Source organism: Mirounga leonina, unplaced genomic scaffold (genome assembly GCF_011800145.1).
Source record: "Mirounga leonina isolate KUSES-001 unplaced genomic scaffold, KU_Mleo_1.0 Mir_173, whole genome shotgun sequence".
In the NCBI taxonomy this organism is placed as follows: domain Eukaryota; kingdom Metazoa; phylum Chordata; class Mammalia; order Carnivora; family Phocidae; genus Mirounga; species Mirounga leonina.
In genome coordinates, this window is record NW_023270447.1 from 65,357,814 (window position 1) to 65,381,998 (window position 24,185).

General features: G+C 49.8%; 1 protein-coding gene across 1 annotated transcript in view; it reads left to right on the plus strand.

The window, feature by feature from the left end:
* Positions 1-24,185, plus strand: part of EPHA10 (EPH receptor A10) — a 37,711-nt gene that overhangs the window by 5,656 nt on the left and 7,870 nt on the right. Inside the window, exons 4-7 of the mRNA XM_035020188.1 lie at positions 4,754-4,909; positions 5,415-5,765; positions 18,207-18,340; positions 20,913-21,084. Of these exons, the coding sequence (XP_034876079.1) occupies positions 4,754-4,909; positions 5,415-5,765; positions 18,207-18,340; positions 20,913-21,084 (813 nt within the window). The remainder of the gene's footprint in view (positions 1-4,753; positions 4,910-5,414; positions 5,766-18,206; positions 18,341-20,912; positions 21,085-24,185) is intronic.

The following is a 24,185-nucleotide window of genomic DNA, read 5'->3' on the forward strand; positions in this document are numbered from 1 at the left end:
GAAGGATTAAAGGCCAGAAAAAGATGGCACAGTGGTCCAGAAGAAAGAGCAGAAGGTCTGAACTGAGGCAGTAGTAGCAGAGATCATTGAGACAGGAGGATGGATGGGATAATGAGACACATCCACAGCACTTGGTGACCATGTGACATGGAAGGAGGGAAGAGTCCTTTTTGATTTGTATGCTTCTAGAGGATTGAATGGACAGAGGATCATTCACTGGGGTAGAGAACACGGGACACTGATGGACATCAAATTTATGGTGTCTGTGGTGCGTTCAAGTGGAGGTAGCTAGAAAGTGAGTCTGGAGCTCAGCAACACAGACATAGGTGCTATTTGGAGCCATGGGTATGGTTGGGACAGACCAAGGTGAGGTAAGAAGCAAGAGGGCCAATGATGGAGTCTCACACAACAGCAGTATTTAAGGGGGCATACATAGAAGAATTGAAGCCCAAAAAGAAGGACTTTGAGGAAGAATCAGTGGTTAGAGGAGATCCAGAAGAGCATGATTTCATGGCAGCCCGGGGAGACGGAGGGGTCCTGGAAGGAACAGCTTAGAGTGTTGGCAAGCACTCAGGTCAGGAGAGGTTTGGACAGTGTCTGCTTGGTGGCCCAGGCAAGAGCAATGGAGAGAGAGAGTGATGGGGAGAGAGAGAGAGACCAGGCTGCAGTAGGTTGGGGGATGGAGGAAGATGTGGAGCTAGAGTCAGGGAATATACATAACTCCTGGAAGGCTGGATTTGAAAGGCGAGGGGAGGGGGTGGTATCTTAAAGAGGACACTGGGTTGAGAGAAGATTTTGACTGTAGACAGGGGCCTTGTTTATCTGCTGAGGAAGGAGCCAGTGGGGTACCAAGTGGGGCGTGGTGGGAGCAGTCTGCCCCAGGGGGATGTATTTTATTACTGACATTGTTTAGAATTGCTGATGCTTGTTGCTAATAAAGATCAGGCCATGTTTTAGCCAGTTTTATTGTTTTTTTAAATATATTTCTTTTTATTTATTTGAGAGAGAGAGAGAGTGAGCAAGAGAGAGAGTGCACAAGCAGGGGGAGGGGCAGAGGGAGAGGGACAAGCAGACTCCCCACTGAGCAGGGAGCCCTATGATTCGGGGCTCGATCCCAGGACCCCGGGATCATGACCTGAGCCGAAGGCAGATGCTTAGCCAACTGAGCCACCCAGGTGCCCCAGTTTTATTGTTTTTTAATACTCTATAGATAATGCCCTTATTATCTGCACCCTAAATGGACCACTTTTACTGCTCCACTCCCTTGTTCTGTCACTAGGAAGACCTGGTAGAGAAGGAGTGATGTAAGAATTAGGAGTCATGTGACTGATGGAATATAGTCTGGGAGGAGGAGAAGGAGCTGGACCCAGAGTGGAGGAGGAGGGGCTGGAGGCCTTCAACAGGAGGTGGCCCATCCCCTCCTCTGGGCCTGGAAGGAAGGAGGAGAGGGAAGGTGGGTGTAGATGGAGGTTTGTGGGTTTGATGGCCAGACCTTGAGGGAATTACCATCTGACAGCCTCTCTTCTCCCTGTGAGGTGGGTGAGAGGAGAGCATCTGGGCCAATGGACAGTGGGATCCTGGTCTGTTTTATGTACTCTATCTCCAGAGCCTCGCTCCAGAGCACCTGGTTCACAGTAGGTGCTAAAAAAAAATCATCCAATGAATGGATCCGGGTCTGGAGGAGGGGGCTTGGATACACATTGTGGGCAATCATGCAATCACATACACACACACACACACACACACTCTCTCAGGAACCCAGTCCCGCTTCTGACTTAAGCTGAGACTAGACAAAAGCCACTTATAATGGTGTCAGCTGTGTCTTGAAGCGTAGGGAGCTGGGGACAATGCCAGGGAGAGCTTCACAAGGGAGGTATTAATTTGAACTGGGGTCTGGAGAAATGTAGCAGTTTGCCAGGAGAAAGGGGAGCAAAATGTTATAGGACAAGAGCCAGAGGTGTGAAAGGGTTTAGTGTGGCATGGGTGGGGTGGTGGTGGGTTTTTGTTTGTTTGTTTGTTTTTAAAGATTTTTTATTTATTTATCTGAGAGAGAGAATGGGAGACAGAGAGCATGAGAGGGGGAGGATCAGAGGGAGAAGCAGACTCCCCACCGAGCAGGGAGCCCGATGTGGGACTCGATGTGGGACTCAATGTGGGACTCAATGTGGGACTCGATTCCGGGACTCCAGGATCATGACCTGAGCCAAAGGCAATTGCTTAACCAACTGAGCCGCCCAGGCGCCCCCGGTGGTGGGTTTTAAGAAGGGAAGTGAGATGGTCAGATTTGTGTTTAGACAGTGAAGGCCTGCCAGTGCCTTCTACAGCTAAGTACAGAGCCCTATCTAAAGTAGACGCATGTGGAGGGGATAGAACAAAGGTGTTCTCCCTTTTGTTTCTCTCTTTTATTTACCCTCTCCCAGCCACTGGAGGAATTAAAGACTGGGGGCTTCCCTGGGGAGGTGGGGTGGGGAATCAGGGTGTACAACATGTGTCTTCAAATCTCTATAGGACTGCCCTGGAGCAGAGTGACCCAAGCAGATATGCTAAGTCTCCACGGGGACACAGAGGCCCTGACACAGGGTGGCATGAGGGGGGGATTACAGACAGGGGGGCTAATTTGGACTCAACATAAGGAAGCCCCTTCTCACTGCTAGTGCCATTCAGCAGAGGCACAGAAGAAGGTGGGCTCCCCATTTCTGAGCAAAGACTGTGGCTCCTGCTAGGAAAGCTGCTGGAGGACCAGGCCAGTGGAGTTGAACTAGGTGATCTCTGACACTTGACTCTGACCTTGAGGAAGAGGGGGAGGGGCCGGGAGTCAGGAGGCTTCATGAGTCTGCCCCTCAACACAAACCTCTTCTAAACGGAGCCTGTCAAAGTAGAGATAACCACTGCTGTCTCTGCTGGGACACACATCTCTGGGACTGCAGATGTCCACAAACACGCAGAGAAAGGGAGCCCCTGGTCCTTTTTTCCAACCGATGTGAGACCCTGCAAACAGATCCTGGCTCTGACTTCACAGCGTAGGTTGGCAGACCATGGTTTTATCTCCACCTGACTGATGGTTTCTTTTCTTTTTTTTTTTTTTAACGATTTTATTTATTTATTTGACAGAGAGAGACACAGCGAGAGAGGGAACACAAGCAGGGGGAGTGGGAGAGGGAGACGCAGGCTTCCTGCAGAGCGGAGAGCCCGACGCGGGGCTCAATCCCAGGACCCCGGGATCATGACCTGAGCCGAAGGCAGACGCTTAACGACTGAGCCACCCAGGCACCCCTGACTGATGGTTTCTTGAGGCCAGAGAGGCGTAGGGAGTGGCGGGGCGAACAGGGGAACCCAGGCCACCTGAGTCCCAGTGGGAGCTGCTATTGCCCACCAGACCACCTTGTTAGTGAGTCCCATGCTCTGTTCTGAAGGCAGATAGTTCCAAAGCCCCTGGGGCTTCAGAGACCCCGCCCAAAGCTGTGCTGCCCAAGGACTCAGCAAGATGGAACCTCCCAAGCCTAAAGGCTTCCAGATCGAAACCCTCAGCCTACTCCCTTCTTCCTCAAACGGCCGAACATTCTTCCTGAGGGCTCGTCTGCATCCCCTCTGTTGTATAGTGTCTTCTTGGGGCTGGAGAGCCGCCAGCCTTCCAGAACCAGCTAAACTAGAAAGGCCAGCTGGGTGGGGGCAGGGAACAATGTGAGAGTCACCCAAACTCCCAGAGGAAGGGCCAGGAGCCACGGCCTCCCTCCCGCCTGGCCCAGCTGGTGAGAAAATTTTTCAAGTGGGTGTTTAGCAGTTTCCACTTTAGGCCTGTGATGGAGGAACAGTAATTACGACCACTGTAGTGTGCATGTTGTCTGCACTGGGCTAAGCAGCTTACACTTCATCTCAGCTAGTCCCCCACCAACATGTTTGAGGTGGGTATTCTATGCAAGGCTCAGAGAGGTCAAGCAATCTGCCTGAGGCCACCAGCAACTAAGCAGTACAACTCAGCTGCAAACCCAGGTTGTCCAGATACAAAAGCCTGTGCTCTTAACAACCCATGTCCTGGGTGAGGCGAGAGAAGCAGAGAAGTGATAGAAGCAAAGTCATTGAGGAGGGTGTCAAGACTAGAACCAGGGAAACTTCACCCTCCTCCTGTCTACTCCCCTCCACCTGGCCGGCTCCACTTCCAACCTGCAACCAAGGGTGTCAGTTGAGGATTTGTGATGATGAACCCCAAATGCTAGTGGTGGGAGGATGGGCTCCGACAACAGTGTGAGAGTGTGTGTGTGTGTGTGTGTGTAACTAGGAGTTTGTGGGTGTCTGTCCCTGGGGAGCTGTGACACACCCCTTGGAGGCACCTCTCTTCTGGCCTCACATCAAGACTAGAGAGTTGGGCTTATTTTCTTCCAATGGGCAATAGGGTGGCATGGTGTCTGCTTGGGTTGGAATCCCACCACCTACTAGCTGTGGGACATTGGGCAAGTTACTGAACCTCTCTGAGCCTTAATTTCCTCATTTTAAAAATAAGGATAAAGTACATACCTCACAGGCTGTTGTGAGCATTAAATGAATTACTAAAAGTAAAATACTCAGTGTTCGGCACACAGTAAGCACTTACTAAGGGTTAGGTAGTACCGGGCTGTTGGGTCAGGGCTGGAGTAGCTGAGACCCCCTTTGCCGGCACAATTCCAGGACATAAACTCACCCTAATGGGGCAGGCAAGAAAGTGGGGGAGAGAGAAGCTGTGGAGGAGACCCCCTCCTCACGTGGCTTCGCCCCGCAGCCTGTCCCCCAGGGTTTTACAAGTTGTCCTCGCGCCGGCTGCTCTGCTCCCCGTGCCCAGAGCACAGCCGGGCCCTGGAAAACGCCTCCACGTTCTGCGTGTGCCAGGACAGCTACGCGCGCTCGCCCACCGAGCCGCCCTCGGCCTCCTGCACCCGTGAGTGCCCCTCCCGAAAGCGTTCGCGGGGGGCGGGGGGGAAGAGTCCGGAAAGGCCTGGTGGAGGGGTTGCCGAGGGCACGGGGCTCTGCACTGGGGAGCCTGGGGCGCATGGGGACCGGCGACCCAGGCGGCGGGGCGGAGGGAGGGGAGCCTGGGGTGGGGATGGGGGCCGGGGCCTGCGGTTGGAAAAACCAGGACAAGAGTCCCGAGACCGAGGGGTGAGGTGAGGCTTCTTGACTGGTCGTGCGTGGACTGCCCCCCTCCACCCCCGCCGTCACCTCACCCTGCGCCCCAGCCAGGAGGGGGACTCCTGCCCCTTACACTCTGTGCTCCGTCGTGCATCCTCCTCCTCCTCCCCTCACTCCCCTCCTCCCACCTCACCGGCCCCCGCGCCCCCCTCCCTGGCCGCACACCACCCCGGCCCTCCGCACCCCCCCCGCCCCTCCTGCCCCTCCCCCTCCACTAGCCCCGCCCCCCGCTGACGGCGCCCCCCGCCCCCCAGGGCCGCCGTCGGCGCCGCGGGACCTACAGTACAGCCTGAGCCGCTCGCCGCTGGCGCTGAGGCTGCGCTGGCTGCCGCCGGCCGACTCGGGCGGCCGCTCGGACGTCACGTACTCGCTGCTGTGCCTGCGCTGCGGCCGCGAGGGCCCGGGGGGCGCGTGCGAGCCGTGCGGGCCGCGCGTGGCCTTCGTGCCGCGCCAGGCGGGGCTGCGGGAGCGCGCCGCCACGCTGCTCCACCTGCGGCCCGGGGCGCGCTACACCGTGCGCGTGGCGGCGCTCAACGGCGTGTCGGGCCCGGCTGCCGCCGCGGGAGCCACCTACGCGCAGGTCACCGTGTCCACGGGGCCCGGGGGTAAGGCCGCCCGCCGCGTCTCTCCGGGAGGCGAGCCCCGCCCAGCAAACATCCCTGACCGCGGGGACCCCCGCCGACGGCCGGCCCTTCCCGGAGGCCCCGGGGGAGGGACTGAGGACGCGGGCGACTCGCTGCCGCTGGGCCAGAGCGGGGGCGGGCGTCTCGGGGGAGGGTCTGCGGGAGCCGGCGGGCGCCCCAGCTCCCGACCTGGCGGAGAGCCCCAGCACCACACTCCCCCAGGGGACAGAGGCGGACAGCCCCGCAGGCTTCTGCCCGCCCTTTTCAAAAATTTCAGCCAGAAGAGCAGAATCGTCCCTCCTCCTCTCCTGTCTCAGAAAGAGGGGTTCTGTCGTGTGTCCCCCAGCCTCCATCCCTGCCGCGTCGGTCACCCTCTTCCCTGGTCTTGGAGAAGAGCAAGGAGGCACAGCAGGGTCAGGCTGTAGGGACGCCAGAAGTCACTGGTCAACCCGTAGCAGTCACATTTCTGAGTCTGGAATCGAGATGAGGAAATGAAGACCTACACTCCTTTCGTGCTACGCCTTCCCCGGTTCCTGAAACTGACTTTTCATTTGTCTCTCGCCCGGCTGGGGTACACCTTCAAGTAATCCTTCAAGTGTCCTTTGCAAGAAGGATAAGTGAGTGGTAGGGTTTCCGGGTCTTTTCTTATCTGAGATGTGTTTGGTTTGTGACTCCACTTCCCAGTTTTCTGGCAGCTGTGTTGCGGGGAGGTCTGAGGCCAGGGTGATATTTTATTCTTGTGTAAGTAGCTTGGGCGTGTGTATTTGTATAATTCTTTCACCTACTAGTGAAAATAAAATTTAACCAATATTGATCTCTCTTCATTGAGTTTGGCTGGTACCTAGTAAAACTTTTGCTTTGCACACAGTTTTTTATTCCTGAGGAATAAGAACTTTTTTTCTGTTACTGTTTTGACTAGAATTTCTGATAGCTCCAATGTCTCTCTAGGAATCTCTCTAAGCCTTAGGTTGTACATCCATTTTCTGATTCTCAAATCTTGTCACACCCTTTATCATTTTTAGCTCTTAATCTATTTTCTCTGCCTTTTGGGAGAGATTTCCAATTTGTCTGGTTTTCTGGAATAACAGTTTTGTTATGTTTTTTACTATCTCTACTGTGACTTAACATTTGCTATTGCATTTACATTAAAAAAAATTCAATATAGAAAAAGAAAAAAGCACCCATAATCCGGTTCACCCAGAGCTATACAACTATTAATATCTTGGAGTATATCCTTCCACATTTTTTTTTCTATCTCTATATTCATATCTAGAACGATCTACTATAAAACCCCTTTTGTGTAATATATGTGATATGAGATTTTTATCTGGTATTTCATATTAACAATCCTGTTTTGATATAGATGGATTTAAAAATCCTGTTGAGGAGATGCTGTTTCCATTTTACTAATAAAAATACTAAGCTTCCACTGATTGAGTGGTGCTCTGTGGTTGGTATTGGCCCTGTGCAATATGATTTTCTACATTCATTCATTGAAATAGAAGGATAATCATCTTTCAAATAAGGAAACTGAGGCCTGAGAGCATAAGTGATTTGTCCACAGTCACCCAGTTAGTAAGTAGACACCTTGTGCTTTTAGCCACTTGGCCATATAATGCTTTCACTTTTTACTGAACTTAAAAAAAAAATCAGAAATGGATGTTAATTTTATAAAATGCTTCTTAAGCATCTTTCAAGATGACTGCATGTTTTTTCTCCTCTGACCTATTGGCACGATGAATTCTATTCATGGGTTTTTCAATGTGAGCTCTTTTTGCATTCCCAGATTATACCCTACTGGATTTGAGTGTATTATTCTTTTAATACTTTGCTGAATTAATTTGCTTATATTTTACTATTTCTTTCCATGTACATTTACAAGAGAGATTAGTGCTTTTTTTTTTATTGTGTTCTTTGTCAAGTTTTTAGCATTTGTCAAGTTTTGCTGGCTTTGTAAAAGGCATCAAGAAAAATCTCTTCTTTTTCTCTGCTCTGCAACAGTTTAAATACCATAATTATCATTCTCTGAAGGTGTGCAAAATCGCTTTCGGGGCCCTGCACCTTCTTTAGGGGAAAGTTGGATGATATTCTCAACCTTTTCCATACTTTTTGGATCAGTTTTGTTACTTTGTGTTTTCATAGCAAATATTTTGATGATCTTTTTCTTATTCAGTAGCCTAGAAATGTACATTTTAAAACTTTCCTCAGTATCTGTAGTTAACTCTGCTTTTTCATTCTTCATGTTATATGTTTGAGATTTCTTTTTAGTTAATTATCCTTGCCAGAGATTTATTTTACTGGTTATGATAAAGAATCAGTTCTTCAGTTTATCAATTCCAATGTTCTGTACTTTTGTCACTTATTTTATGGTTTTACCTTTATTAATACCATCCTGTTGCTTTCCTGAAGTCTTTTTCTAGGTGAGTTCAGTGCTTAGTTTTGTTTTCATATTTTTTTAAAAGATTTTGTTTATTTATTTGACAGAGAGAGAGAGACAGCGAGAGAGGGAACACAAGCAGGGAGAGTGGGAGAGGGGGAAGCAGGCTTCCCGTGGAGCAGGGAGCCCAATGCGGGGCTTGATCCCAGGACCCTGGGATCATGACCCGAGCCGGAGGCAGACACTTAACGACTGAGCCACCCAGGTGCCCCAGTTTTGTTTTCGTATTTTAAGCCTATGAATTTTCCTCTGAGTATAAGTTTGGTCACGTCCAGTATGTTTTTATACCTATATATCACATCCTTAGTATAGTCACTTTTTTGAGGAGATATTCACATACCCTAAAATTTCACATACCTTTTAAAGTGTACAGTTCAGTGCTTTTTCATATATTCACATAGTTATGCAACCCACACTGTCTAATTCCAGAACATTCTGATCACCCCCAAAAGAAACCTATTAATAGTTACTCCCCATTCCTCCCACCCCCTCTAGCACCTAGTAACTGCTAATCTACTTTCTGTCTCTATAGATTTGCCTATTCTGGGCATCTCATATACATAGACTTATACAGTATGTTGACTTTTGTGTCTGCCTTTTTTGTTGTTGTTTAGCATAATGTTTTCAAGGTTTGTCCATGTTGTAACGTGTATCAGTACACCATTCCCTTATATGGCTGAGTAATATTCCATTGTATACCACAATTTTGTTTATCCATTCATCAGTTTATGGGCAGTTTTTCTACCTTTTGGCTATTATGAATAACGCTGCTATGAATAGTCATGTACACGATTTTGTAGAGACATGTTTTCAGTTCTCTTGAGTGTATACGTAGGAGTGGAAATGCTAGGTCCCATGATGTTATAGACTGAATTGTGTCTCCCCCAGATTCATAGGTTGAAGCCCTAACCCGCAATGTGACTCTCTTTGGAGATAGGGCCTTTGAGGAAGTAAGGTTAATGAGATCGTAAGGGTGGGGCCCTAAGCCCATGGGACTGGCGTCCTTACAGAAGAGGAAGAGACTCCAGAGCTCCCGTGCTCTCTCTGTGCCTACACAAAAGGAAGCCCAAGACAGGGCACAGCAAGACACAGTTGTCTGCAAGTCAGGAAGAGAGTGCTTACCAGAATACTATAGATACAAATCTGTAAACCTCTCGATCTGGGAGTTCTAGCCTCTAGAACTGTGGAAAAAATTCATCTTTGTTGTTGATGCCTCGGAGTCTGTGGTGTCTCGTTACGGCAGCCGGAGCTGACTAAAACATACAGTAGCTTTTTATCTTCTTGAGGAACCGATGAACTTCTTGTGGGACTGCCAAGCTGTCTTCCAAAGCATCCGTGCCATTTGACATTCCCGCCAGCAATGTACAGGGGCTCCAGTCTCTCCACCTCGGCGCCGAAACCGGTTTGTGTTTTTGTTGGTTACGGCCATCCTGGTGGGTGTGGAGTGGGATCTCACTGTGCTTTGGGTTTGCATCTCCTTAATGACTGGTGACGTTGAACATCTTTTCATGTGCTGGGTTTTCTTTTTGTCATTGAGTTATGAGCTCGCTCGCTCTCTCTTTTTTAATATATATATTCTGGATATTAGGCCTTGGTATTTTTCTAAGTTTTCTAAGGCCTTTCTAGTTTTCTTTTTTTTTTTTTAAAGATTTTATTTATTTATTTGACAGAGAGAGACACAGTGAGAGAAGGAACACAAGCAGAGGGACTGGGTAAGGGAGAAGCAGGCTTCCCGCCGAGCAGGGAGCCCGATGCGGGGCTCGATCCCGGGACCCTGGGATCATGATCTGAGCCGAAGGCAGACGCTTAATGACTGAGCCACCCAGGCGCCCGGCCTTTCTAGTTCTCTAAGACTGCTGTCACAGTACCAAATATCAGATGGCTTCAAACCAAAGCAATGTGCAGTCTGCCACTTGCTGAAGCTGCAAGTCTGAAATCAAGGTGGCAGCCGAGCAGAGAGCTCTCCGACTGTTCCGGGGGAGGATCCTCCCTTGCTTCGAGCCTCCCGTGTTTGCTGGCAGTCCGTCCTCCTCCTTGGCATGTAGATGCAGGTTCCAGTCACACGGCCTCTTCTCCCTGTGGGTCTTCATATTGTCTCGCCTCCGTGAGTGTCTGCCTCCGTGTCCAAATCTCCCCTTTTCAGAAGGACATCATACTGGACGAGGGCCCCCTTGAGAGTGTGCTCTCTCTCCCTATCTCTGTCTCTCTCTCAAATAAATAAATAAAATCTTAAAAAAAAAAAGATTTTATTTATTTAAGGGAAGCGGGGAGAGAGAGAGAGCACAAGCCGGGAGGAGAGGGAGAAGCAGGCTTCCCGTGGAGCAGGGAGCCCGACGCGGGGCTCGATCCCAGGACCCTGGGATCATGACCTGAGCCGAAGGCAGAGGCTTCGCTGACTGAGCCACCCAGGCGCCCCACAACATGGTATTGTTAACTGGAGTCACCGTGCCGTACATTGCGCCCCAGGACTTACTTGTTTTATAACTGGAAATTTGAACCTTTTGCCCACCTTCCCCCGTTGTGCCCGCCCCCCAGTCATGCTGCTGGCAGACACCTGTCTTTCGCTTTGAGTCGTGTCTTTTGAAGCTCTGAGTTTGACATTTTGGTGAAATCTTGGGGTGCCTGTGCCTTTGGTTTCCTATCGAAGAAACACTGCCTGGTTCAAGGTCATGAAGATTTAGACCTGTGGTTTTCTTCTCGTAGTGCTGTTTTGCCTGAATTTATTTTAGAGAATGTGTTTCAATTTCTGGATGATATGCGTTTATTTTTGTTTCCAATTTTCTTGCTCCATGCTTAGAGAAAGAAGTTTGCACAACTTTTCCTTTTTAAAGTCACCACTGAGGGGCGCCTGGGTGGCTCAGTTTGTTAAGCGTCTGCCTTCGGCTCAGGTCATGATCCTGGAGTCCCGGGATCGAGTCCCTGGATCGAGTCCCTGGGTCGAGTCCCTGGGTCGAGTCCCTGGATCGAGTCCCTGGGTCGAGTCCCTGGATCGAGTCCCTGGGTCGAGTCCCTGGATCGAGTCCCACATCGGGCTCCCTGCTCGGCGGGGAGCTTGCTTCTCCCTCTGACCCTCCCCCTCTCATGTGTTCTCTGTCTCTCTCATTCTCTCTGTCGCAAATAAGTAAATAAAAAATCTTTAAAGTCACCACTGAGGTTTTCTTTGTTGTGAAAGGGTAGGGTCAGCAATTACTTCATGGCTACTTGAAAGCAATGTGTATTATTTCCGTGCTCCGTTTTGCTCTCTCATTCTCCATGTATAAGGTAAATATACTCTTCATTTCTACTGCCTTCTTCTTGTCTACTTGATGTTCCCATCCTGCGTGTGATTCTGTCAAAATCCCTTATGTTTGCAGCGCCTTTTCTTTTAAATGCTTCGGTTTCACTAATGCACCTGTAGTTTCCCCACGGGCCGCACTCACCCTCTCCACTTGTACCTCCCCCCGATCTTCTTTTTCTTCTCCGCCTGTTGTGCCTTCATGACCTTCTGCTCCCTCTTTGGGGAGGCTGTGTTTTCTCTCCTCTTCTTGCAGATGCCAGACAATCGCCTCACTTGTTTCTCTGTCACACTAAATCCCTCGGAAGAAGCTGCTCCTCCTGGATCTTCAGAATAATTTTACTGTTCATTTATTCCAAAAGGTTTTTCTCATGAGCCCGATTTCTTGGTGTTTTCTGTTTCCTTGTTCTTGAACAAGGAGATAGCTAGTGTCTGCCAAAAAACCCAATGTGTGAATTGTCCCTTGGGTTGGTTTGTAAGGCTTTCAGCTGCAAGTAACAATAAATCTCAATCCAGCTGGTGTTTAACTAGAAATGATTTTTTTTTTAAAGATTTTATTTATTTTATTTGAGAGAGAGAATGAGAGAGAGCACATGAGAGGGGGGAGGGTCAGAGGGAGAAGCAGACTCCCTGCCGAGCAGGGAGCCTGATGCGGGACTCGATCCAGGGACTCCAGGATCATGACCTGAGCCGAAGGCAGTTGCTTAACCAACTGAGCCACCCAGGTGCCCAACTAGAAATGATTTTTAAAATATTTTATTTATTTATTTATTTTTTGAGAGAGAGAGAGGGAACAGGGGGAGGGACAGAGGGAGAGGGAGAGAATCCCAGGCAGATTCCGTGCTGAGCATGGAACCCCACATGGGGCTTGATCTCATGACCCTGAGATCATGACCTGAGCCAAAATCAAAGAGTTAGATGCTTAACTGACCAAGCCACCCAGGCGCCACCCTAAAAACGCTTTCTTAGCTTATCTAAGAGTGGAGATAGACCATGGTTACTTCGGCAGCTCATCAGGGTCCTCAAGGACCCAGGTTCTTTCTGTCTTTCTACTGTGCCATCCTTATCACATTAGGCTGGCTCCCTTATGGTGGCAAGTTGAATGCAGCAGCTTCAGACATCACATCCTTACCATCTAGAGCAGAAAAAGAACTGTTTCTTCCTTGTAGGTATCATTTTTTTTTAAAGATTTTATTTATTTATTTATTTGAGAGAGAGAATGAGAGAGAGAGCACATGAGAGGGGGGAGGGTCAGAGGGAGAAGCAGACTCCCCGCCGAGCAGGGAGCCCGATGTGGGACTCGATCCAGGGACTCCAGGATCATGACCTGAGCCGAAGGCAGTCGCTTAACCAACTGAGCCACCCAGGCACCCTGTAGGTATCATTTTAAGAGCAAGAAACCTTTCCCAGAATCCATCCTCCCCTTAGCTGATTACTCCTTGTGTTGGCCAGAACTGGGTTACAAGCCCGACCCCAATCATTGTTACAGGAAATGGGTGCACACAGATACTTTAGAACAATCAGAATTAACCTGAGTCCCGTGGGGGGAGACAGTACACCCTGAATCAAAAGCAGGCAAGGAAGGGGGCCATGGCTGTTGAATGGTTTTCCAGTAATGTGTGCTGTGTTCTTGGTCCCACTTGGCTGCTGACCGAATTTCATCACTGATCTGCAGCGGGAAAGTAGGTACTTGGGCTTGGTTTTCAGCTCCATTTTCTGGAGTTAGCAGGCTTTCATCTAATGTGTCTCTGTGGGGTTGAAATGGGAACCTTCTCCCACCTCTGTATCCTGGCCATTCTGATGCTTTCAACAAACGCAGTTCTAAAAAATGACATTCCTAGCCTCTTCCTATCTGTGCTGTCCATCCGTATCTGCAAGGGGCTGTGCCTCCTCATCGGATGCTTCCTCACTTCTCCCCCCTTGAACCCATGTCTTTTCTGCGAGCTACCATCTCCAAGTGGATTTAGGCTGAGAGGCACTCCTGGGGAATAGGTAGAACACTCTTCCTCCAGAGCAGCTGTGCAAGAGAGTGATGGCTATATGCATTGTCCGGTTGACAAAGACCTTGCCTTTTTTTAAGGGTCAGACAGTGGGAGGAGGGATAAAAGATCTTTCAAGTTATTTTTAGGATGGGAGGCAGGGTCACTCTGTGGGCACCGTAGCCTGGGGGTTCACTACAATTGCACTTTTCAATCTAGTTTCACTGGTTTTCTCCTAGGTGGAGATATAGCACTCCACCACCCTCCCCCATTCCGGCAATCAGCTGTCAAGATTAGTTTATGGCAGTGTTCTAGGTTTTCTTTCTTTCTTTCTTTCTTTTTTTTTTAAAGATTTTATTTATTTATTTGACAGAGAGAGACACAGCGAGAGAGGGAACACAAGCAGGGGGAATGGGAGAGGGGAAGCAGACTCCCCGCTGAGCAGGGAGCCCGATGTGGGACTCGATCCCAGGACCCTGGGATCATGACCTGAGCCGAAGGCAGTCGCTTAACCGACTGAGCCACCCAGGCGCCCAGTGTTCTAGGTTTTCAATTCTTTCTGTACCTTTATGTTTTAATTAGAATTTGAGAGAGACTGGAGGGTGGGGGCTGCTAGATGGTTACCATTTACAACTAGAAGCCATCTTTATGCACTCTTCAAAGAGTGAGCTATAAATGCCCCGTCTCCACTTCCTTGGCCCATCGCCACCTGGTATCTGCTTCCCTCAATCCCCTGAAGTCACCAGGACCCTCCACTTTGTTAAAGCCAGAGGGCACTTTGAATCATGGTCTTACCCTGTCTCTTCTCAGCAGATGACACTGTCAACCATGGGTTCCTCTTGGGGGTAAGCCTGCATGGCGTGCGTGCTCTGTGTCGTGTATCGTGCTAAGCTCTTCATATACATGACTTCATAAAATTCTCACAGTGAGCCTAACGAGGTCATCATTCTTTCCATTCTACACGTGAGGAAACAGAGGCTCTTGCTCATGGACCAATAGCTCATAACCGGAAGAGTCAGAAGGGAACCTTCTTAAATGCTCTCTTCCCTGGGCTTCTGTGATCTCATTTGCTCCTGGTTTTCCTGCTACCTCTCTGGTTCCTCATTTTTGAGCTCCTCTTCCTTTACCTGCCTCTTAAATTAAATGCTTGTTTCCTAAGAGCTTTTCTTTCTCTTTCTCTGCATCCTCCTGGGCAGCTTCATCCAGTCACCCTCTGATGGCTCTTGGATCTTCATTTCATTCCCAGATGCCTTTTGTGAGCCCTGAAACCACCTATCCAGCTGCCTGTCCAGTATCTTCTCTTGGAAACCCCTCTATTCAACACACCTAAAGTGAGGCCATGATCTTACCTCCCAGTAACTTGGTGGTCCCTGCCTCAGATCAGGCATTATTACCTTTTTTTTTTAGTTCAGTACTGTCCATTCAACATTATCTAGACTAGTGATTCTCAAAGTTGTCTGCACATTGGAATCACCGAGAAGATTAAAAAAAGAAAAAGATACTAATGCCTGAGTCCTTCTCTATAAAGACGATTTAATTGTTTTGGGTTGTGTGACCTGGGCATCAATATTTTTTTTTATTGTGGGGAAAGAAATATATAAAATTTACCAACTTAACCATTTTTAAGTGTATAGTATACAGTAGTGTTAACTATATGCACATCCTTGTGCAGCAGACCTCTGAACTCTTTCATCTTGCAAAACTCATACTCTGCACCCATTGGACAAAAACTCTTTGTTTTTGAACAAAAGCTCTTTGCCCTCTTTCCCCCCATTCTACCTTCTGTTTCTAAGCTTGATGACTGTAGATGACTCATAAAGTGGAATCATGAAGTATTTGTCTTTTTGTGACTGGCTTATCACTTGGCATCACGTCCTCCAAGTTCATTCATGTCATAGCCTGTGACAGGATTCCCTTTTTTTTTTTTTTCTTCTGAATGAGTTCATTCAGAAAAACTGTACGTCTATATCACATTTTCTTTTTTTCTCCAGCTTTATTGAGATATAATTGACATATAACTTGTATAAGTTTAAGGTGTACAATGTGATGATTTGGTATATGTATATATTGTAGAATGATTACCATGATACGGTTAGTTAACACATCCATCACCTCTCAGAGTTACTGTGTGTGTGTGTGTGTGATGAGAACGCTTAAGATCTCTTAGCAATTTTCAAGTATATGACACAGCATTGTTGGCTAGAGTCACCCTGCTGCTGTACCTTAGATCCCTAGAACTTATTCATCTTCTGACTGGAAGTTTGTACCCTTTGACCAACATCTCCCATTTCCCCCAGCCCCTAGCCCTTGGCAACCACCAGTCTACTCTCTGTTTCTATGAGTTTGGTTTTTTTAGATTCCACATATAAGTGAAATCATGCAGTATTCGTCTTTGTCTTTCTTATTTCACTTAACCTAATGCCTTCAAAGTTTATCCATGTTCTTTTTTTTTTTTAAAGATTTTTATTTAATTATTTGACAGAGAGAGACACAGCGAGAGAGGGAACACAAGCAGGGGGAGTGGGAGAGGGAGAAGCAGGCTTCCCGCTGAGCAGGGAGCCCGATGCGGGGCTCGATCCCAGGACCTGGGATCATGACCTGAGCCGAAGGCAGATGCTTAACTGACTGAGCCACCCAGGTACCCCCTCTTTTCTTTTTTTTAATATATTTTAAAAATTGATTACTTGAGGGGGGAGGGACAAAGGGGTAAGGGAGGGAAAGAGAGAGACTCTCAAGCAGACTCCGTGCTGAGTGCAGAGCCTGTTGTGAGGCCCGATCTCATGACCCTGAGATCATGACCTGAGCTGAAATCAAGAGTCAAACACTTAGCCGACTAAGCCACCCAGGTGTCCTTTAAATATATTTTTATTATTTTATTTAAGTAGGCTCCATGCCCTGCATGGAGCACAATGCAGGGCTCAAACTCACGACCCTGAGATCAAGACTTCGGAGCTGAGATCAAGTTGTTGGATACAGAGACACCTTGGTGGCTCAGGCAGTTGAGTGTCCGGACTCTTGATTTCTCCTCAGGTCATTATCTCAGGGTTGTGAGATAGAGCCCTGCGCCACGCTCTGTGCTCAGCAGGGAGTCCACTTGGAATTCTCTCTCTCCCTCCCTCCTTTACCCTCTGCCCTTCCCCCTGTGCTCTCTCTCTCTCACTCTCCCTTTAAAATAAATAAATATATCTTAAAAAAAAAAAAAAAGAAGAGTCAGACACTTAACCGACTAGCCACCTAGGCACCCTCCTCTCTATTTTCTTCCAGGAGTTTTATAGTTTCAGGTCTCATATTTAGGTCTGTAATTTATTTCATGTTAGATTTTGTATGTGGTATAAGGTAAGGGTCCAAATTCATTCTTTGCATGTGGATAATCAGTTTTCCCAGCACTGTTTGTTGAAAAGACTGTCCTTTCCCCAGTGTGTCAGCTTGGCACTCTTGTCAAAAATCATTAGACTGTGCGTGTGAGGGTTTATTTCTGGGCTCTCTATTCTGTTCAGTTGGTCTGTATTTCTGTCTCTATACCAGTACCAAACTGTTTTGATTATGGTGGCTTTGTAATGTTTTTGAAGTCAAAAAGTGTGAGGCCTCTAGCCTTGTTTTTCTTTTTCAAGGTCATATTGCTATTCATGGTCCTTTGATTTTTCCATATGAATTTTAGGATTTCTATTTCTGCAAAAAAACATCTTTGAGATTTTGATGGGAATTGAGTTGAATTTGTAGGTCACTTTGGGTAGCATGGACATTGTAACAATATTAAGTGTTCTACTTCATAAACACGATGTCTTTCCATTTATTCGTGTCTTCTTTAATTTCTTTCAGCAATGTTTTCTCGTTTTTCATTAACTTTATTCCTAAGTATTTTATTCTTTTTGCTGCAATTGTATATGGGATTGTTTTCTTCATTTCCTGTTCGGATTGTCCATTGTTAGTGTGTGGGAACACGACTGATTTTTGTGTGTTGACTTTGTATCCTGCATCTTTGCTGTCTTCATTTATTAGTTCTAACGGTGTTTTTGTGGAATTTTTAGGATTTTCTACGTATAAGAATATGTCACCTGTGGACTGAAATAATTTTACTTCTTTCTTTCCAATCTCAATGCCTTTTATTTCTTTCTCTTGCCCTAAGCTCTCTGGCTAGGACTTCTGTATATGTTAAATTGAAGTGGCAAGTGTGGACATCCTTGCCTTGGTCCTGATCTTCAAGTGAAGGCTTTCAGTTTTCCACCTTTGAGCATGTTGGCTGTGGCTTTTCATATATGGTCTTTATTATGACGAGGTAGTTTCCTGCGGTCCCTAGTGCGTCCAGCGTATTGCCTCTCGACCAGACCGTCAGAGTAGCTAAGTAGGTTGTTTTCCTGCCTCCTATGCTCTTTAATGTCTCCAAACCACAGGGAGTGTAGAAAGGACCTGGGAGATTAGAACCAGCCACCACTAGGGCAGCTGGAGTGCAGGGGGTGGGCAAGCAGCAGGTGGCTTGGGCACCCCCTACCCCCCCCCCCCATCCCTCCCTTCCTCGCAGAGACCCGGGAAGCTGAGAGCTGTGGGGTGAGAGCGGCCTCCCTTCCCTCTGGTCTCAGGACTCAACAGCTCAGACCCCGCCCCTCAGAGCCTCTGGCCCCGCCCCACCCACCTGGCCCCGCCCCCACTCCCTGCATGCCTCGCCTTTCCAGCGCCCACAGGGGCCCTGACCCACAGTGGGATCCCGTGGAGAACCCGGCGTTACTTACTTTCAGCGCCCTGGGAGGAGGATGAGATCCGCAGGGACCGAGTGGAGCCCCAGAGTGTGTCCCTGTCGTGGCGGGAGCCCATCCCCGTCGGAGCTCCGGGGGTTAACGGCACCGAATACGAGATCCGATACTACGAGAAGGTGAGGCGGGGTCTGGGCGGGACCTGGGTCTGCGTTCAGGGGCTGTGGTCTGTCTCCAGCAGCCGCTTCCTTTTCTACCTTCTGGCCGCAAAAAGTCCTCCTTACTTTCTTTGTGAACATAGCCACCGGCCTCCTAAGGCCTGAGTTTCTTCCTGTCCCCTCCACTCCGTGCATGGACCCCACTGCTCATCCGCTGTCCCCCCTCTCTGCTCCTCACCAGTCATCAGCTCCATTGTCACCACTTTTACCTGGTGTTTACAGTTGACCAAGAGCTTTCCCTGGGGGCTGATCCAGGTCTTGCGTGGTCAGACCATATACATACAATTTGCAACCCTTTTTAAGAAAAAGAATGCAGAAATACCATATTGTTTCAAAATTTACAAACATGTCTGACCTAGGTCAGGTGGTCCACTGGAACTTGGCCGTGTGCTGGTAAATGTTTAACATCCTGCTCTCCAGAACAATGAATGGATGTATGAATTATTATTACAGTTTTACTGATATACAGGATGTGTAATGCATCGTTTACAGATAAGAAGAAAAGATATACAGTGTCCTTATTGTAAACTCCATCTAGCCGATTGATCCTTATAGGATGCTTTTGCTAATTTTTGCTGACTTCTTGTATCTGTTGTCAATCTACGGTTGCAGTTCAACCTCGACTTGACAGATGGAGATATGTCCCAATCCACTATCTCTTTTCCCCATAAATTTATCGTCTTTAAATGTGATATGTAATCTACCGTTAAAGTGTTTCTCACCTTGGTGCCAGTTTTCTTCATTCAAGCAAAACCTTGCTTTCATCTTCAGCATGTCATGTGTCAGAACTTCACTCAGCCCTTAGTGACTCGAGGGACTTCTTAGCTGAATCAGATAATAGTTTTTGAATACTGGAAGTCTACTGAGAGCTGTGAGTTGGGGGTGGGTGGGGAGTGAACACGAAGGAGGAGGGACTCCTGAGTCACTGCTGGGAGATCTAGGGGATGGGGTGCCATCCATGGAGGAGGAGAAGCCTGTCTGGGCTCAGAGGGTGAGCTGGGGTTGGCCCATGCAACATTCAGGGGGTCCCTGGTACATCCAGGTGGACTTGGGGGTCTGCAGCTCAAGGCAGAGGCCTATCCTGGAAAAAGAGGTGGAGCCTTTCAGCATAGGGCTGGGAGCTGAATGAAGCCAAGGGCCGGAAGAGAAGGCCAAGAAGGACATTGAGCATGAGAAGAGGGGCCGAGACAGAGCTCTGAGGAGCCCTGAGGTTTAGGAGACCGCAGAGGACACTGGGAAGGAGCTGTGCACGCAGTCGTTGCTCACAGAGGCCTCACTGAACTGACATGGGGTGGGGGTCAGCGCATAGGAGACAGAGTCCCGAAGCAGAGCTGGGTGGGTGCTCCAGGCCCTAAGGGGCTGTAAATTTGCAGGGAACCAAAACCCTTGAAAAGAGGAGCCTGTACAAAAGGGGTTCCGTGTGAAAGGCTTCAGGGTCATCGCAGGGAAGCCCGGGACCACAAGTCCTGGAGGCATGGTGCTCCTCATCTGCCCTTCTCTGTGCACACCAGTGCCTGTGTCCTCTGCACAGGGGCTTGCTCAGGGCCCATGAGGGCGGCCCAGGACAGCAGCCTTGTCTCTTCGCCCCGCCCTGCCCCTACCCTGCCCGTCTCTCAGAGGTCCCGCCTGCAGCCCCTGTCTCACTGTCTTTCCCTGGGTCGTTCAGATACCTGGAAGAGAGATTCCGACTGGCCCAGTTCAGGTCAGAGTCTTCCCCATTCCTGAATACCATGACCAAAGAACTGGACCACATGATAATGAGGGGCTGTGAGCTTGGCAGGGGCTCTAATAAGGTTGGGGGGGGGCAGGCAGAGACGAAACGGTGGCCACATCCCCAGTACACACCATTATCAGATGTGCTGGGGGCAGTATGATATAAAGTACGCACGGGACCCGAAGGAATCAAGACGGTGGTGTTCTGACCCTTCCCTGATGCGACCGTTCCCTATAAAGGAAGAGAGAACTACTACTGTGGGCGCTGTAGGTAGCCCCAGGCCTCTGAAGAGTCTAGCTCAGCAGCGGGTAGTGAGCTGGCCCTCCCTCCGTGACAGCTACCGCTGTCCCCACTGTCCAGCAGGGGCCTTGGGCGAGTCTTTCCACCCCTCTGTGCCCCAGTCCTTGTCTGTGAAAACCAGATGACAAAGAGAAGGATCTGTGTGAGCTGACAGGGGCCGGGCAGGTGTCAGGGCTGTTTCTCACTCCTCCGAGGCATCAGGCCCAGCTCACCCTCTGGACCGCGAGGCCCTGACGTCTGTCCTCCAGAAGGGGGATCTAGCGTCTTCTCTCGAGTTTCTCTTACTGCTCTTAGCCACAAATACCACTGAGTGTACTTGGGACCTTGGGTGCAGGGAGGGGTTGGAGAGCCTGTGGAAGAAGCCTACGGAGCCCTCCCTAGATGGTCAGAGTCAGGTTCTCCCACCTGGTCCATGCTCGCCTCAGCGCTTCTCCACCCCCCTACTCCTGGCCCCCATCATTCTCCAAGGAGCGCGGGTCTGGACCTGGGTCTGAGCCTTACTTCTTGGTCCTTCCTCAGGGTCAGAGTGAGCAGACTTACTCCACGGTGAAGACAGGGGCACCTGCGGTCACAGTCACCAACCTGAAACCGGCTACCCGCTACGTCTTTCAGATCCGGGCAGCTTCCCCGGGGCCCTCCTGGGAGACCCAGAGCTTCAATCCCTCCATTGAAGTGCAGACCCCAGGGGAGGGTAAGTGATGTGTGTATGTAGGGAGGGGCTGAGGTGGGGAGACCAGCTGGGGTGGGGGTGGTTATCCATGCAATTAAGGGAGCCCACAGAACAGTTTAATTACAACCTAAATAATTCATGAATTTGGAATCCATCAACGAGGGCCTATTCAGTGACATGAATTAAATGGGAGGGCCTCGTCCTGGGGGAGCTCACAGGGGAGGGGCTCATGAACAGCTATAAGCCACGTCTCAGCTGGGATCTCCAGCCTCCCAGGACCTCCCGTGTCTTGTAGAAACATCCTGTGCCCTCTCCAAGATTCTTGCTATTTTTCTTGGGAGGAGTTGTAGTCTCATGGTCACTTCTTGCTCCGAAGGCTAAATTCTTTCCCATTCTGCTTCTTTCTCTCTGCCGTGATATAGACTCAAACATGGGATGCCGTCCCTTTCCCCACTCGGCCTTAGAGTGAGAAGCACACTTCACTGAAGGTTGGGGACACAAAGGGGTCGCACCACAGCAATAAACAAAACAAAACAGAGCGAGGGTTGTGCACGTTCAGTGGGGGGATTGTATGGTACGTGAATCATTTCTCCCAATAAAGCTATTATCAAGATGAAACAACTAAACAGAGCAAAAGCTGAACATCAGATGCCCTGATTTTAAAACGGCTCTGGCTTCTCCCCCGTGGTATTATGCTACCCGCTTCCTCCCTTCACCTCCCTCCCCTGGCTCCTCTTCTCCCCACCCCCACCCCCAAATTCCCTTTCATGACGAGAGATGAGCAGCTTAGCTGTGGCTTTGGTGGTTTTGCCTGCTGCGAACCCTGCCCTCAGGGTCTCACCTCTATCTACCCCGAGCAGTTCACGAAAGTATTTTCCCAGACAAAGGCAGTTCCCCCTAAGAGGCATTCTGACATCAGCTGTCAAGATAATAATTCTTTCCAACCTGCTACGTGAGTCTAATCCAAGATAGGAAGAGCTGGAGCCCAAAGGGAGGTAGAGATAAAATGTTGAAGGAGTTTGGGTTCTGGGAAGAGAGACAGCGCTTCTCGCTCGAATGCCTGTCTGTGCCAGACCTTGGCCAGGTGCTGGCAGGAGGAGATTAGAGCTCTGTCTTGAAGGCTGGGGAGCATTTGAATGTGTGGAGATGGGCAGGGAAGGCATGTGGGGTAGACGAATCCATCTGAACAAAGGCGCACAGGTTTGGCTGGAGTGAGTGTGGTGGGGGTGGGAGCTGGGGGCTGTTAGCTGAAATGGGCCGATGATTTCCATTCAGTTGGTGCTTCCCAGTGAGTAGACCCTGCTCGGACCCTCGGCCTCCTTGGCTGTGGCCCAGGCTCTGGGGGAACAGGTCTCCCAGTCTGCAGACCCCTTCTTCCAGTGATCTGTGACCCTAACTCAGGAGCACGATTAAGGATCCCGCTTCAGCCCTGTATCAGCTACCCATTGCTGCGTAACAAATTACCCCAAACCGAGTAGCTGCAAACAGCCAACATTTGTTCTCTCATGGTTTTTGTGGGCCAGGCATCTGGGTGCAGCTTAACTAGGTGCCATGGGCTCAGGGTCCCTCACAGCTGCAGTTGTCTCAAGGCTCGGGTTTTCGCTGGCTCTTTGCTGGAGGCATGCAGTTCTCTGCCTCTTGGGCTTCTGCCTAGAGCTCCTCATCACACAGCAACTCGATTCTTTCAGAGACTGAGTGAGAGAGAGAGAGAGAGAGAGGGTGCCCAAGACAAGCCACAGTCTCTTGTCTGTGACATCCCATCCTTCGGCTGCATTCTCTTCATTAGAAACAAGTCACTATGTCAAGCCCACACTCAAGGGGACTGAATACCAAGAGGTGGGGAATCCAGGGGGCACATCTCATAAGCCACCTGCCACAACCGCCCTGTCTCCATTTCCAGGTCCACATGGACACTTCATTTCAAACAGTTCTTGGCAACCCCACCCACCTCTGCCCCATCCAGACCCCGGGTCCTGTCCCCACCTCTGGAACCATGGGCTCTAAAGTCCTCTCATTGACCTTGGCCTTGTTGGCGTCTAACTCTCCCTTCCTCCTCTGTCCCTTGTCACTTGACTGTGACATCCTCCTAACAGCCCTGGGGATCCAACCTCAGCTCCCAGGTTCTGAGCCCCTCCTGGCCCCATATCGCCCCAGCCGCTGTGGATCCTCCCCGGGGAAATGCTCCCCGGGGAAATGCTCCCTCACTCCCTGGATGCTGCGTTGTGCCCGCCCTGCTTGTCCTGGAGCCTGGAGCTGGCCTGAGACCTGCGTCCCACGCCTCATCTAATCTCAACGGAGTCTCCAGTACTGCGCAGCATCTCCCCCATTCTCAATAGTTTTCCCAAACATTTCCCCCTCTCTCAGGTACCTCCTGTCCATCCCCGCTTCCAACCCAGCAGATACCTTCATCCCTTTCCCCTCAGGCAGGAACTCTGGCCGTTGCTCCCTGGCTCCCTGTCACCCTCAGGATGAAGTCCCTGCTCCTTGGCCTGGCATCCCAGGCCCTTCAGGTGCTGTCTCCTCCCCCCCTTCCCCCCCCATTCCCTTTTTCCTCCCACCATCCAGCTTCACATCTGGCCCCTCTCGGCCCCCATGCGGCCTGTTTTCCCAGCCCCACGGGATGGCTCGCCATTTTCCAGACCCTGCCTGTGCGTCCAAGCACCACCAGAACCTTTCCGAGCTCCCAGGCCCAGTGCAGATGCCACGCCTTTTCTGTGAAGCCTTCCTCACTGGCTTTAGGAAGAAATGAGCGTGTCTCTGCTCAGCTCTCTCTTTCTGTTTTCATTCTACAGTTAGGAATTTTGTTTCTGTCTCCCCCACTGGTCTCTAGCCTCCTCCGGGGCAGGGATTCTGGCTCATTCATCACTGCCTTCCAAGTGCTGGCGCCAGCCTGTCACACATGTTGGATGGAGGGATGGAGGGATGGAGGGATGGATAGAAGGGGCTGGGAGCCTGCGGTCCTCTAGACCCCTCACTTGGGGAAATAGCTCACAGTAGAGGCTTTTGGAATCAGGCTCAAATCTTAGGTTTACCATTTAGTAGTCGTGGGACCCTGGGCAAACTGCACAACTTTTCTCGATGTCGGTCTTCTCAGCTATAAAATGGAGACACCACCACCTTAC